This window comes from Phascolarctos cinereus, unplaced genomic scaffold (assembly GCF_003287225.1).
Source record: "Phascolarctos cinereus isolate Bilbo 61053 unplaced genomic scaffold, phaCin_HiC Scaffold_5;HRSCAF=322, whole genome shotgun sequence".
Taxonomy (NCBI): Eukaryota; Metazoa; Chordata; class Mammalia; order Diprotodontia; family Phascolarctidae; genus Phascolarctos; species Phascolarctos cinereus.
This window is the reverse complement of record NW_027555958.1, coordinates 149,006,564-149,019,650: the sequence shown is the minus strand read 5'-3', so window position 1 is coordinate 149,019,650 and position 13,087 is coordinate 149,006,564. Positions and strand designations below refer to the sequence as shown.

At 39.2% G+C, this 13,087-nt stretch overlaps 1 protein-coding gene across 1 annotated transcript in view; it reads right to left on the bottom strand.

Moving 5' to 3' along the window:
• TRAF3IP2 (TRAF3 interacting protein 2) overlaps window positions 1–13,087 on the bottom strand; it is a 65,959-nt gene that overhangs the window by 21,913 nt on the left and 30,959 nt on the right. The window contains 1 exon segment of the mRNA XM_021008090.2: window positions 5,020–5,215. Within this exon segment, the coding sequence (XP_020863749.1) occupies window positions 5,020–5,215 (196 nt within the window).

Sequence of the window (13,087 nt, the reverse complement as noted above, 5' to 3'; positions counted from 1 at the left end):
AGTGCTACAGGCAACTCTCCAAAACTGTAAGTGAAAAATAAGTTGCTGATATGCATCAGTGGAGTAAATTTTCACACCAGTCGTTCCTGATACCAATAAAATCATAGGCCTAAACTGCCTCCTTTTTTTCCCTCCAAAAAAAATTAAGGAACAGTATGGATAGTAACGATGACTATAGATACTGAATAACTAACAAAATGAGAAGAGTAAAAAAAAATTTAATGGCTTGGCTGTGTAAAATTAAAAAATACTAATTACTTTCATTTTTTAAAAATGGTTTACCATTTCTTCCTATCATATAGTTCAATAATGTATATATACATATGTATCATAAGTATATATACATATATAATGTATATATACATAAGTATCATAAGTATATATGCATATATATATAATGTATATATGCATGTATATCATAAGTATATATATATGTAATGTATATAAACACACATATATAACAAATGTTACATTTATCTTACACACATATACATATACATAACACACATATATGATGACAGGTGGAGGGAGAAGTCACCTGAAGCATACTGGCTTACTAACATATATTTAAGGATATATATTATGTTATATACTATATATATATATATGTGCCATATATATATATATATACAGTATATATATGTGGTATATGTATATACACACACACAAATATCTATATACTTAAATATAGGTTGGATTTGCTTTGTTACTAACCGCCATGCTTCAGTTGCTTCCATCCCTTTCATCCCCTTGTCCTTCTGGTGAGTTCTTCCTAGAACCTCCATTTTGAGAAAGGGCCCAAACCAGCTATCCTTCATTCTCCAGACTTCACCACTATGCCCTCTCACGAGTACCACTCCCTTGACCTTTTCAACTCTCTTTTTATATGTTGTCTTCATCTATTAGAATATAAATTTTTTGAGGCCAGGAACTATCCTTTTTGCTGGTATGTGTATCCCCAAAGCTTAGCACAATAGTGCTTGTTGACTTGACTTTTATCTGATTAGGACAGGAACCCTTTATATTTGAATTCAATTTCCACGATGTTTGTGTTGCTTTTGTAGCAAGCCTGTGTTGTCTTCCCACAATTTAAAAAAGGGAGTAGAGGAAACGTTTCTCTTTGAAGTCTTGTCTCACCCAACTGCAGAAGGCTTTTGTGTTATCTTCAGTACTGTAAAAAAAAATCTATGATTTCCTCTGTCTGTGTACTTCCTCCATTGTTGCAGATTGCATCCCCTTCACACTTTAGTAAACAGTTTCATATGTTGTGGCTAAAATGAAAATGATTTTGTAGACAACATTTGTAGCCAGTGAGCCCTCACTTCAGGTGCTTCACATGACAGACATGGAGTCTATCACTGGACCCATACTTTCCAGTTGGTAGAGTCTACCAGAATTTTTATTCCATTGGCATGGCATTTGAGTGTTAAAGGTTGCCTCTGCAGCATAATAAGATACAGAGTGGAGTTTTATGTTCCTCATTGGGCTTGCAGGATTTCACAGGATTTCAGCTCTAGTTGGTACGTTTTAGGGAATAAAACAAACTGATACTTTGTATTTTGGTGGATATAGGGATGAAGTAATGGGAAATGTTCCTTGATCAAAAGAGGATCTAGTGTCGTTTCTTTTTCCCCAACAAAACTCTTTACTGGACTAGCTTGTGATAAAAGAATCATTGCTTAGTTGGTGAAACAGAAGATAAGACATTCTCCAGCACTAAGCATAATACCTGGCACATAATAGGTGTTTCATAGATGCTAGTTGATTGAATGACAGACATTCTAATAATACCAAGTGTACACACACACACACACACAAAACCCCCTTACATTTAATAAGTTGGCTAGATGATGTATCCAGAATTTTTCATCTAATTCAAAAATAACAGAATTTTTCTAATCATTTGGGTTTATTCTGCCCGTGTACCCACCACAATGAAACTAACCCCAACAAGCTTTTAGCAAGTACAACAGATGATTCCAAATCTGCAACTGTTCAAAACCTAATTTATCTCATGAAGATGCTTGAACAAATTTTGTTTCTTTAGAATTTTAGCTATTCTTATGTCAGTCTTGTTTACAATGCTTTAGATCCCTTATATAATATCATTTAAAGGGGAGATATCAACTGTATTAAATTAAAGTAATTGGTAACAAGAATTTAAATGATGCTTGTGATCCTTTTACCTGATTTTTAAAGTGAAGCTTCTGTGTCTTCTAACTCATTAATAAGAGGGAAAAATAAGAAACACAGGTATGCTTTTTATCATTCAAAAGGATTTTTTTTTTCACAATGAATGCTTGGGGGTTAATTGGCAGATTTTTGGAGAAAACTAATTTTAAGAGTCTCAACCAGTTCTATAAAAGCAGAAACTTAATGTATTAATTTGTGTGAAGGAGAAAGGATTCGCTTAAGTAAAGGCACATTCCATCCTAACTCCTGTCCAAACTATCATGAATTAGTGTGGCTTAAATTAATGAGATTCAGAAGAACATTCAGCGCTGTCCAGGCGCTGTCTGATTTTGGACGTATAGCTTTCTTTAGAGACAGAAAGCTTTAAAAAGGATTCAAAGGAAGCCAGTGATCAGGGATTGATGTTTAAGTGGCTGAAGAATTACGATGATGAATAAAAGCTTAAGAAACTCAGATTCTTTTGCTGAAAAAAAAGCATAGGGAAGGGAGGGGAATAAATATATAGCACCTACTATGTGTCAGGTACTATGTGAAGCACTTTTTACAAGTGTGATACCGTTTGATCCTCATGACAACCCTGGGAAGCAGGTTGTATTATTATCCCATTTTGAAGTAAAGCAAACAGCATTTGTGACTTGCCCAGGGTCATAAAGCTAGTAAGTATCTGAAGTCAGACTTAAGCTCTCGTCTTCTTGACTTTAGGGCCAGTGCTATATCCATTGTGCTGTGAGCTGCCATCTTAAATCATCCATGTGGTAGATGATGTAATATCAGTGGTCAATAAGCATTAATTAAGCTCCTGCTGTTGGCCAGGCACTGTGCTAAGCGCTGGGGATACAAAGAAAGGCAAAAGAGTGGAGTAAAATCCCCACTCTTAAGGAGCTCACAGTCTAATGGAGAGACAACATGCAACAGAAAGAATTAAGAGGCCTTGGGAAATCTCCCTGTAAAAGGCGGAAATTTATCTGAGATTTAAAGGAAGCCAGGAAGCAGAGATGAAGAGAGAGAGCATTCAAAGCATGGGGGACCACCAGGGGAAATGCCCAGAGTTGAGAGATGGAGTATCTTGTTCTAGGAACACGGAGGAGGCCTGTGTCTGTGGATCAAAGAGTACGTGGAAGTAAGTAAAATGACAGAAGACTGGAAAGATTGAGATAAGAAGGACTTTGAATACCAAATAGAGGATTTTATATTTGATCCTAGAGGTGATGGGGAGAAGAGAAAATGGGGAAGGGCAAATGACATGGTTGGACCTGTACTTTAGGAAGGTTACTTTAATTGTTAAATGGAGGATGGACTGGAGTGGGGAGAGACTTATGGTAGAGAGTCCAACTACCAGCAGTCTACTGCAGTGGTCCATTCATGGGGGGATGAGGAATTGTACTAGGTTGGTGTCAGGGTCAGAGAAGGGGAGGGAGTACAGGAGAGATGTCATAAAGGTACAATCAACAGGTCTTCTCAACAGATTAGACATTGAGGAGTTGAGGTTTCAAGCCTGGGTGAGTGGGAGGATGGTGGTACCTACAAGAGTAATGGGGAAGTTAGGAAGATGGGAGGACTAGTGAGGAAAGATATAGACATGTTGAGTTTAAGATGGTTATGGGATGGGACATCCAGTTTGAGATATCCAGTAGGCAGCTGGAGAGGCATATGCTTTATTGAAGATGCATATGTCATCCAAGCATACAAAGAAAATGATTGCAGTAGGAAATAACAAATTATCCTCCTTCACTGAGAACTTGTATATGTATACATATGTGTATATGTATATATACATATGTGAGTATACCTGTGTGGGTGGACATATGGGTGTGAGTGTGGGTATAGGGAATAGGCTTAAGCTTCAGCAAACAAGAGGGAGATAAAGAACATCTCAGTGGTTTGTTATATCCTGGAGGTTATAAAGAGTGCACATCTTTTATGGGGTAGTTTCAAGAACAGCACACACTCCAGTATTAACTTAGGAGAGAGATAGTTCTAACCCAAAGCAGAGGGTTGAACAAGGTTGCTTTTCAAGATCATTTCCATCAAAATGATTCTAGACTTGTATTTATATGATGAATTGCATAGAGTGCTAGACTTGAGTCAAGAAGAGCTGGATTCAAATCCTGCCTCAAACACTTCCTAGCTTTGTGACAAGTCATTTAACCTTGCTACTCCTCAGTTTTCTCATTTGCAAAATGAGGGTAATGATACCTATGATAGTTATCTTATAGGGTTGTTGTGAGGACCAAATGTGACCATGTATTTAAAGTGCTTTTCAAACCTCTAGGTGTTACATAAATTTCAATATTATAGTGTTATTTTAGTTATTAGTATTATAAAGAAATTCCTATGAAGGCACTTCCCTTTCTCCTTGACCCAAGAAGTCTATATTGTATGGGTTTGGGGAGACCTTACTTTCTTGCTACTTGGTTGTATTACTGAACCTTGAAGCCTGACACATCTAGATCAAGAAGGGAGAGACAGGGAAGATCCCACTGGAATGGGAGGGAAGGGAGGAAAGAAAGGAATAAGCATTCTTGTAACACCTGCTAAGTGCCAGGCATTATGCTGTGTAAGCACTTTACAAATATTGTGTCATCTGATCTTCACAACTGTATGAGGTAGATGATATTATCCCCATTTTATAATTGAGGAAATTGAGGCAAAGATAAGTTAAGTGACTTGCCCAGGGTTGCATAACTAGTAGGTGTCTAAGGCCAGATCTGAACTCAGATCTTCCTAATTCCAGGCCCAGCATTCTATTCACTGTGTCACCTAGCTGTCTGAAATCTTGATTCCATTTCCAAAAAAATGCCGGAATGCTGGCTCTGTACCACTTACTGGTATCTTGGGGGCACTGGGGAAGAATAGTCTCTTTGTGCATGTCTTTCTTGTTGGCCGAGAGGACTGGGGTAATTCAGGATGACTTTTTGAACAGGCGGATGGAGGTCTCTTCCACAGGATCCGGGAAGGCCTGGCAGCAGCTGAGCTGGCTGTACCAATTGCTGGTAGGCTGCCCTAGGGTACTCTTGGCCATCTGAGAAGTTAAGACAAAACAAAGAAAGACTGAAAAACCTTCTCTCTTGCCTATGAAAGAGAAAATAAGCATAGCACAAACGGCTGCCCTCGGATCATAGAATCATAAATTTAACCCTGAAAGGGGTATCAGAGGTCATAGAGTCCAACCCTCTCGTTTTACAGATGGGGCCCAGAGGTCATGTGACTTGGCCAAGGCCACACAGGTAGTAAGGAGCAGAGTAGGAATTGGAACCCAGATCCTAGAAACCCCCAAACTAGCACTCTTAGCTATTATACCACATATCAGCCCAGAGAAATTAACCCTCTCATTTCCTAAGGAATTTATTTCATTTCTTACCAGCTGTGCTCAGACGTTTACAAAATATGTAATTTAAACAAAGAATGATTAAACTTTGAGGCTCTTTGACAGCCTAAAATCTCTTGCTTCTGCCATAAACTGTAAAGAATAACACAGCTCCCCTTTCCTCCTAGGTAGAGTTTGGAAAAAGAGAGACTAATGCACTTATCAACCTGGCACAGAAGGGCCACTTTGAATACTTCAGGCATAATCTCTGCCCTCAAGCAGTTTAGAATCTCAAGGAGAAAACAGACAGGTATGCATTTCAACTCACATCAGTTCCACAAGCATTTAAATGTCTCCTATGTTCCATGCATTTGGCTATGCCTTGGGGATAAAAAAAATCCAACCAGTCACCTCCAAAAACAAACAAACGAAAAATCAAACCCAGTTCCTGCCCTCAAGGTGCTTACATTCTTCTGGCATATACTCAACTACAATATGAGATAGTACCAGCTGAATGCCACAACAGGAACCCAAAGAAGGACTAATGGGAATTCAGAAGCAGGACAGATTACTTCTGTCTAGGAAAGTGACATATAAACTAAGCTTTGAAGTTTGGGAGGAATTTCATCAGGCAGAGGGGGCAGGGACACAGGAACAGTTAAGTATCAGTTGCATATGGGAAAAGCAAGCAGGTTGGAGGGAGAGAGAAGGCAGCCATTCCTGTCCTGTGGACCCCAGAATCCTGGGAGCCGCATCCTTATTGGGAGCTCCCAAGACACATGCACACCAAGCAGTATCACTTTGATTTTGGTGCTTAAGCAGCAAGAAAGTTATGTGGCATGAACCATGTTTTTGGTTTTTGGTTTGGTTTTTTTTTTTTTCGTATTATCAACACTTCATTCCTACCTGGTAGGAAACGAGAACCTAGGTGACTTCTGGCTACTTGTTTGTTCTGAGGATCCAGTTCTGTCGCCTAAAGCTGTGGAATATCTAATGCCTTCTACCGCAGAATATGTTTAGGAAAGTGGAATTTCTGAACTTGCTGCACCAAAATCTAAATATGGAAACAAGCTAACAGTGGAACAAGATCTAAAGTTGAAACTTTCATCACTTCACCCAGATTTCCAGGCTCTGAAAGCTTTAAAAACAGTGCCAGCTATCCCATTAAATAACTCAGTGTAATGAAACAAGCAAACACACCTTCTGCAGACTGAATACTGTCTCAGACACGTGTGTGTTACCAGTTTTCAAATATATATGATTAATATAATAGAAATTCATTTAAATGAATCGATGCATTCACTGTGGATTTTATCACTATGCATTTTTTCTCAACCAAAAAATACTAATGGTTCAACTGCAATCACATAGAATTTTTTAAAAAAATATTTTTGCCCCAATTACATGTGAAAACATTTTTTTTAACATTGGTTGTTAAGTTTTGAGTTCCAAATTCTATCCCTCCCTCCTCCTTGAGACAGTAAGCAAGATGATATTGGTTATACATGTATAATCATATAAAACATTTCCAAATCAGTCATTTTGAATCACATAGAATTTTGACAATTTTTTTAGGTTAAAAAAAAAAGTACCCTGTGATTATCAATCTAGACTTTGAAAGAAACCTAGAGACCATCTAATCCAGTCCTCTCATTTTATAGATGAGTAAAGTAGAGCCCAAGGAAATTAAGTGACTTCCCCTGGGTCACACAGTAGTAAGCATCAGAGACAGGATGTGAATCCAGAGCCATTATGATCTCAGCTATGATATACAGCAAAGGGAAATGAATAAGGGATAGCTAAAGTAGCTGTAGCTATGTTGTATACTATGATTTTACTTCAAATAAAGTTATAGTACTTAAATATTTTAAGGTTTACAAAAACTTTCATCAAAAGAATCCTGGGGCATTTGTTGTTGTTCAGTTGTTTCAGTCACCCTGTTTGGGGTTTTGTTGGCAAAGATACTAGAGTGATTTGCCCTTTCCTTCCCTGGCCCATTTTTCAGATAAGTAAACCAAAGCAAACAGGGTTAAGTGAATAGTCCAGGGTCACACAGCTAGTAAGTGTCTGAGGCCAGATTTTAACTCAAGAAGCTGAGTCTTTCCAACTCCAGGCCTGGCACTCTATCTATCCACTGCTTCACCAAGTTGCCTGGGACACAGTGTGGGAGTTATTGATCCCTTTTGTAGAGATGAGGAAAACGAGGCTCAGAGAGGTTGAGTTGTTCAGGGTCACAGAGCTAGAAGGTGTCAGAGCTGGGATTCAGTACCAGGTCTTCTGACACCAAGTCCAGCACTCTTCCTTATCCCAGATTGCCTTTGCACATCTGAGTGTCCTGCAGAATTTAACCATTTTAGTGCTGTTTTTTGTATGAGTGGAAGCATTGATAAAAGTCAGTTTTCACCACTTGAATTAGGGAGCAGAACTTGTTATTTTCCTTCTTTGTGAAACAGAAACCTAGACTCTATAATGTTGAATGTCTGCTATAATAACAACTAGACACACTATGCAAATTAGATTAACAATAATAACTGACATTTCTGTAGTCTTATAATGTTTACGAAGGGCTTTTATTTCATCTGATTCTCACAGCAACCTCTTGTGATGTAAGCTCTACAGTTATTATCCCATCTTACAGATGAGGAAACTGGGATATAGAGGAGCTAAATGATTTGGCCAGGGTCACATAGCTAGTAGGGGACTGAAGTGGGATTTGAACCCTGCTTTCTCTGACCCGAGGGCAGCTAAATGGCACAGTGGATAGAGTGCCGGGCCTACAGTCAAGAAGACTCATCTTCCTGAGTTCAAATCTGGCCTCAGACATTTACCAGCTGGGAAACCCTGGGCAAGTCACTTAATCCTATTTGCCTTGGTTTTCTCATCTATAAAAATGAGCTGGAGAAGGAAATGGCAAATCACTCTAGTATCTTTGCCAAGAAAACCCTACACGGGGTCATGGGGAGTCAGAAATGACCGAAAATGACTGAACAACAACATTCTCTGACCCTAGGCCCAGCACTCTATGCCCTATATTATATTGCATCTCAATTACATTTTAAAGTCTCCACAGAAACAGTAATGATTGAATTTTATGAACTAATGAACATGAATAGACAATGAAGGAAAAACATTAGCCCTTGCCCCCTTTTCTTGAGACTGAGGAAATGCTGTTGTGGTTAAAGACAGCTTAGTTTTCATCTTTCCACATGCTTCAATGCTCCCCAAAAGAAGTCTGTAGCATTGGCTGCTCCATTTCCCCTCTTCTCTGTCTTTCCTAGACTTAGCCTTGGAGTGTGTCATTGAAAGAAAATGTGTTTGAATCCTTGCTCTGCTCCTCACTACCTGAGTAATCTTAGACAAGTTACTTCCCCTACTTTTGGGCCTTACTTTTCCTTATCTCAAAAATGAAGTAAATAATCTCTAAGTTCTCTTGCAGGTTTGAATCCTATGATTTATATATGATTTTATATACATCCTAAAGAATTTGAAGGCTGTTTTCTTGTCTGAAGGCATGTCCCAGTGTTTCATGATCCTCACTTTTGATAGTCAGGGATACTAATCCGACTATAGTAAGGATATTCAGACCTCCAACCCAAAGATATTGTTTTAGTTGTGTCTGACTCTTCATGATCCTATTTTGGGGTTTTCTTGGCAAAGATACTGGAGTGGTTTGCCATTTGCTTCTCCAGCTCATTTTTAAAGATGAAGGAACTGGGGGAAATAGGGTTAAGTGACTTGCCCAGGAACGCACAGCTAGTGTCTGAGGCCAGATTTGAACTCATGAAGGTGAATCTCCCTGATTCCAAGCCCAGTGTTCTATCTACTGCCCTCACCCAAAGACTGATGCCTAGAGCTCTGCTTTAGCTTCCTAGTGACTCTTAATATTCTATCACATACCAAAGACATAAACGTAAAAGTGTGTGCACACGCACAAGAGGGTATATTGCATTTATTGAGGACATAGCATGTTATTGTCAATTGAAGTCCCAGCCTGACCACTTCCTAGTTATATATGATCTTGGCAATCTGTTTCTCTTAGGCTCAGTTTCTTTATTTGTAAAATGAGGAAGTTGGATTAGATATTCTTTATGATCCCTTTCAGCTATATGGAACAATTCTATATGTTTGAGATTTTATTTAGTTTCTAAATGGGTTGGACTAGATGGAGATGGCTACTCAGGGAGGCTCTTTGCAATTTAATTATCACTTAAATTGATTGAGTAAGAATGCTTAATTCCGTGACTCGCCAAATGTTGGAATTGTTAGGGTCCTTCACTCCCATCTCCTATGAATGAATTATTATGCAAAAAGAAAGGCTAGGAACCAGGGAGAACACCAGTCAAAATGAAAGGTTTAACCTTCAGCTTTGGTGCTTCAGATTACCGTCATTCATGTCATTGCTACAACATTGGCAAATTCAGGAGTGACCTAACCAATAAACAATTGCTTCCCTGACCTGGGAGTTAGGAAACCTGGGTTCTATTTCTGACTCTGCTAATAACTAGCAATTAACCTCTCTGGGCCTCAGTTTCCTCATCTTTCAGATGAGGAGATTTGGACTAGATGACTGCTAAGGTCCCATATGGGGCAGCTAGGTGGTGCAGTGGATAGAGTGCTGGGCCTGGAATCAAGAAGACTGGTCTTCAGAGTTCAAATCTGGCTTTAGCCACTTCTTGGCTGTGTGACCCTGGGCAAGTCACTTCTTAACCCTGTTTGCCTCAGTTTCCTCATCTGTAAAATGAACTGGAGAAGGAAATGGCAAACCACTTCAGTATCTTTGCCAAGAAAGCCCCAATTGGGGTCACGGAGAGTAAGACAAGACTAAATAACAACAAGGTCCCATAGTTTTAACATCCGATAATTCTTTCTGTTATAATCTGAAGGTCACTAGAAAGCCTCCTTTTGGGCCTTCTCCCTACACTGCTGCTCTCTACTATTTTCCCTATTGACTTGTCACCATGCCTGGAATTTCACTATTAGAAGTTTATTCCCTTGGGTCTTAAAGGCTTTCTGATCGTTAAGAGAATCCTAGGAAAATGTAAACACCTTAAATTATAATATGTTATGAACTAACATTTCAGTGAGGGTTAGTTTATCACATCCTACCAAATATTACAGCAAGTTAAGAGCAACCACCCTTTAGGAATAGGCTGCAGGATAGGTGCTTAGTGAGAGTGAAGAAAAGAAAGAACAGAATGAGACTTATCAAGGATATGCTTAGGAGCAGAGGAAAGGGAAGGTATAGCAATTAAAAAGGAAAGGAGAGAGAGACACAGAGAGAGAGAGCAGAGAAAGAGAGAAGGGGAGAGAGAGAGAGAAGAGAAAGAAGAGAGGAAGAGGGGAGGAAAGGGGAGGGGAGAAAGGAGAGAGACTGAGAAGAGAGAGAGAAGAGCATAGAGAGAGAAGAGGAGAGAGACAGAAACAGAGAGAGCTGTGACTAGCTAAATTTCCATGCCAAAAAGAGTATTTTGTATTTTATTCTAGAATCAACATGGAGCCAGCCACTGGCATTTATTGAGTAGGAGAATGCTATGATCAGACCTGCCCTTCAAGAAAATCACTTTGGCAGCTGTGTGGTGGATTGACTGGGTATGGGAGACACTTGAAGCAAGAAAACCAATGAGGTTATTGCAGTAGTCCAGGTGAAAGGTGATGGGGGCTCAGATAAGGGTGGTGGTCATTTTAGAGAGATAGAAATAGATGGGAAAGATGTGGAGGTAAAATCAACAAGAGCTGGCAAATGATATGTAGGGTAGAAGGAAGAATGAGGAGCTGAGGATGGCTGAGGTTGTAACTTGGATGCCTAGAAGGATGGTGGTGCTTTTGAAAGAAATAAGGAAGTTAGGAAGAGGTGTGGATTTAGGGGAAGGGTTCTTAACCTGGGGCTTTGTCAACTTGGATGGGAAAAAAAATACATTTTTATTTCAACAGAGTTGGTTTCCTTTGTTATCCTATCTGTTTCATTTTATGTATTGAAAGACATTATTGTGAAAAGGGTCCACAGGCTCCACCAGATTGGCAAAGGGGTCCATCACACACACACACACACACACACACACACACACATACACAGGAGAAGGAAAGAGTTCTGTTATGGAAATGTTGAATTTTACATAACCATGGCCCATCCAGTTCTAAATGTTCAGTAGGTAGTTGGTGATGGACATGTGATTGGAGGTCAGGAGAGAGACTAGGGCTAGACAGACACATCTGGAAGTCATCTGCATAGAGATAGAAATTAAACCTACGAGGTTGATGAAATCACGAAGAGAAAGTGTTGAAAGCTTAGAGAAGAGGTCAGAGACTTCGGTGACACCCATAGTTAGAAGTATTGACATTTTTTAATTGTTTAAAGCTATGGAGAAGACAAGGCAAAGTGCCTGCAATTACTAGGCCAGCACTAGAGGTTACTGCTAGGTCACATAGTAGATAGAGCGTTAGGCTTGAGTCAGGAAGACCTGATTTCAAATCCTGCCTCAGACACTTAACTATCCATTTGACCTGGCGAAGTCACAGCCTCTCTGGGAATCAGTTTCCTCATCTATAAAATGAAGGCTTTGAACTTAATGGCCTTTAATGTCCTTTCCAACTCTAAGTCTCTCATCCTAGATGCATCAATCCCCTGATTAGTTTGTGCAGTGGACTGACTAAAAGTCTTGTTCTTTCATCAGTTCACAGTTTTTATAGCATTTTAATTCTTACTAAACACTTTCCTTGAAACAAATAGCCTTTAGAGGCAGATAGTCCAAATACTATTATTCCCATTTTATAGGTGAAAAAACTGAAGCTCAGAGAAATTAAGCGACTTACACACTGTCCAATTGCTAGTAAGTGGTGGAGCTAGGTGAACTCAGGCCTTCTGTGCTGTTAAGTCTAGCAATCTTTCCATTATACCACATTGTAGTTTAAAATTTGTAAACCAAAAGTTAAACGTAGGGTTTTACATTATGAGTCAATGTTTGCCTTCCTTATTAAATATAGTGCGAAAGAATGAAAAATGGAAAATTATTTTCAAATCTTTCCTCCAAGATATAAAATACTTAGTTTAGATAGGATAGAAAAAAATGGCCAATATAAACTATTGCAGGAACTCCCACAGCTGTGAGCAGCTGTGCAGAGCTCTAGATAACTCTTTTCCATCTTGTTTCTTCTATCCTATTTACTTTTTCTGCTAATGTTTATGTTCCATCATGTAATGACTTTCTTTAGGAGTGGGTGATTTGTAGGCATGGCAAGGGTGTGCTGGACCCAGCTCTAACCTCTGGCCAGAGAGCAATGCTAAACGTTCAGTGGAAGCATTTGCACCTCAGAAATCCACCCTCCCCACACATCACAGCTTGATTTATTGTTTTATCGATTGTCTAGACTTAATAAAGTGTTAATAATGCAGATTAAAATTAAAAGTATAAGTGCATACATCTTGTTAAGCATGTATCAGCACTATTGATGTAGCTTGAGTTCAGCAGGAGTGCATTGGAAAGTGCAGGGAATGAAGTCATCACCAAAACAGAGACCTGGTGACTGGAGGCTGATGATAATGATGCTGATAGGCAGTTACATAGAACTTTAAAGTTTGTGAAGTGCTTT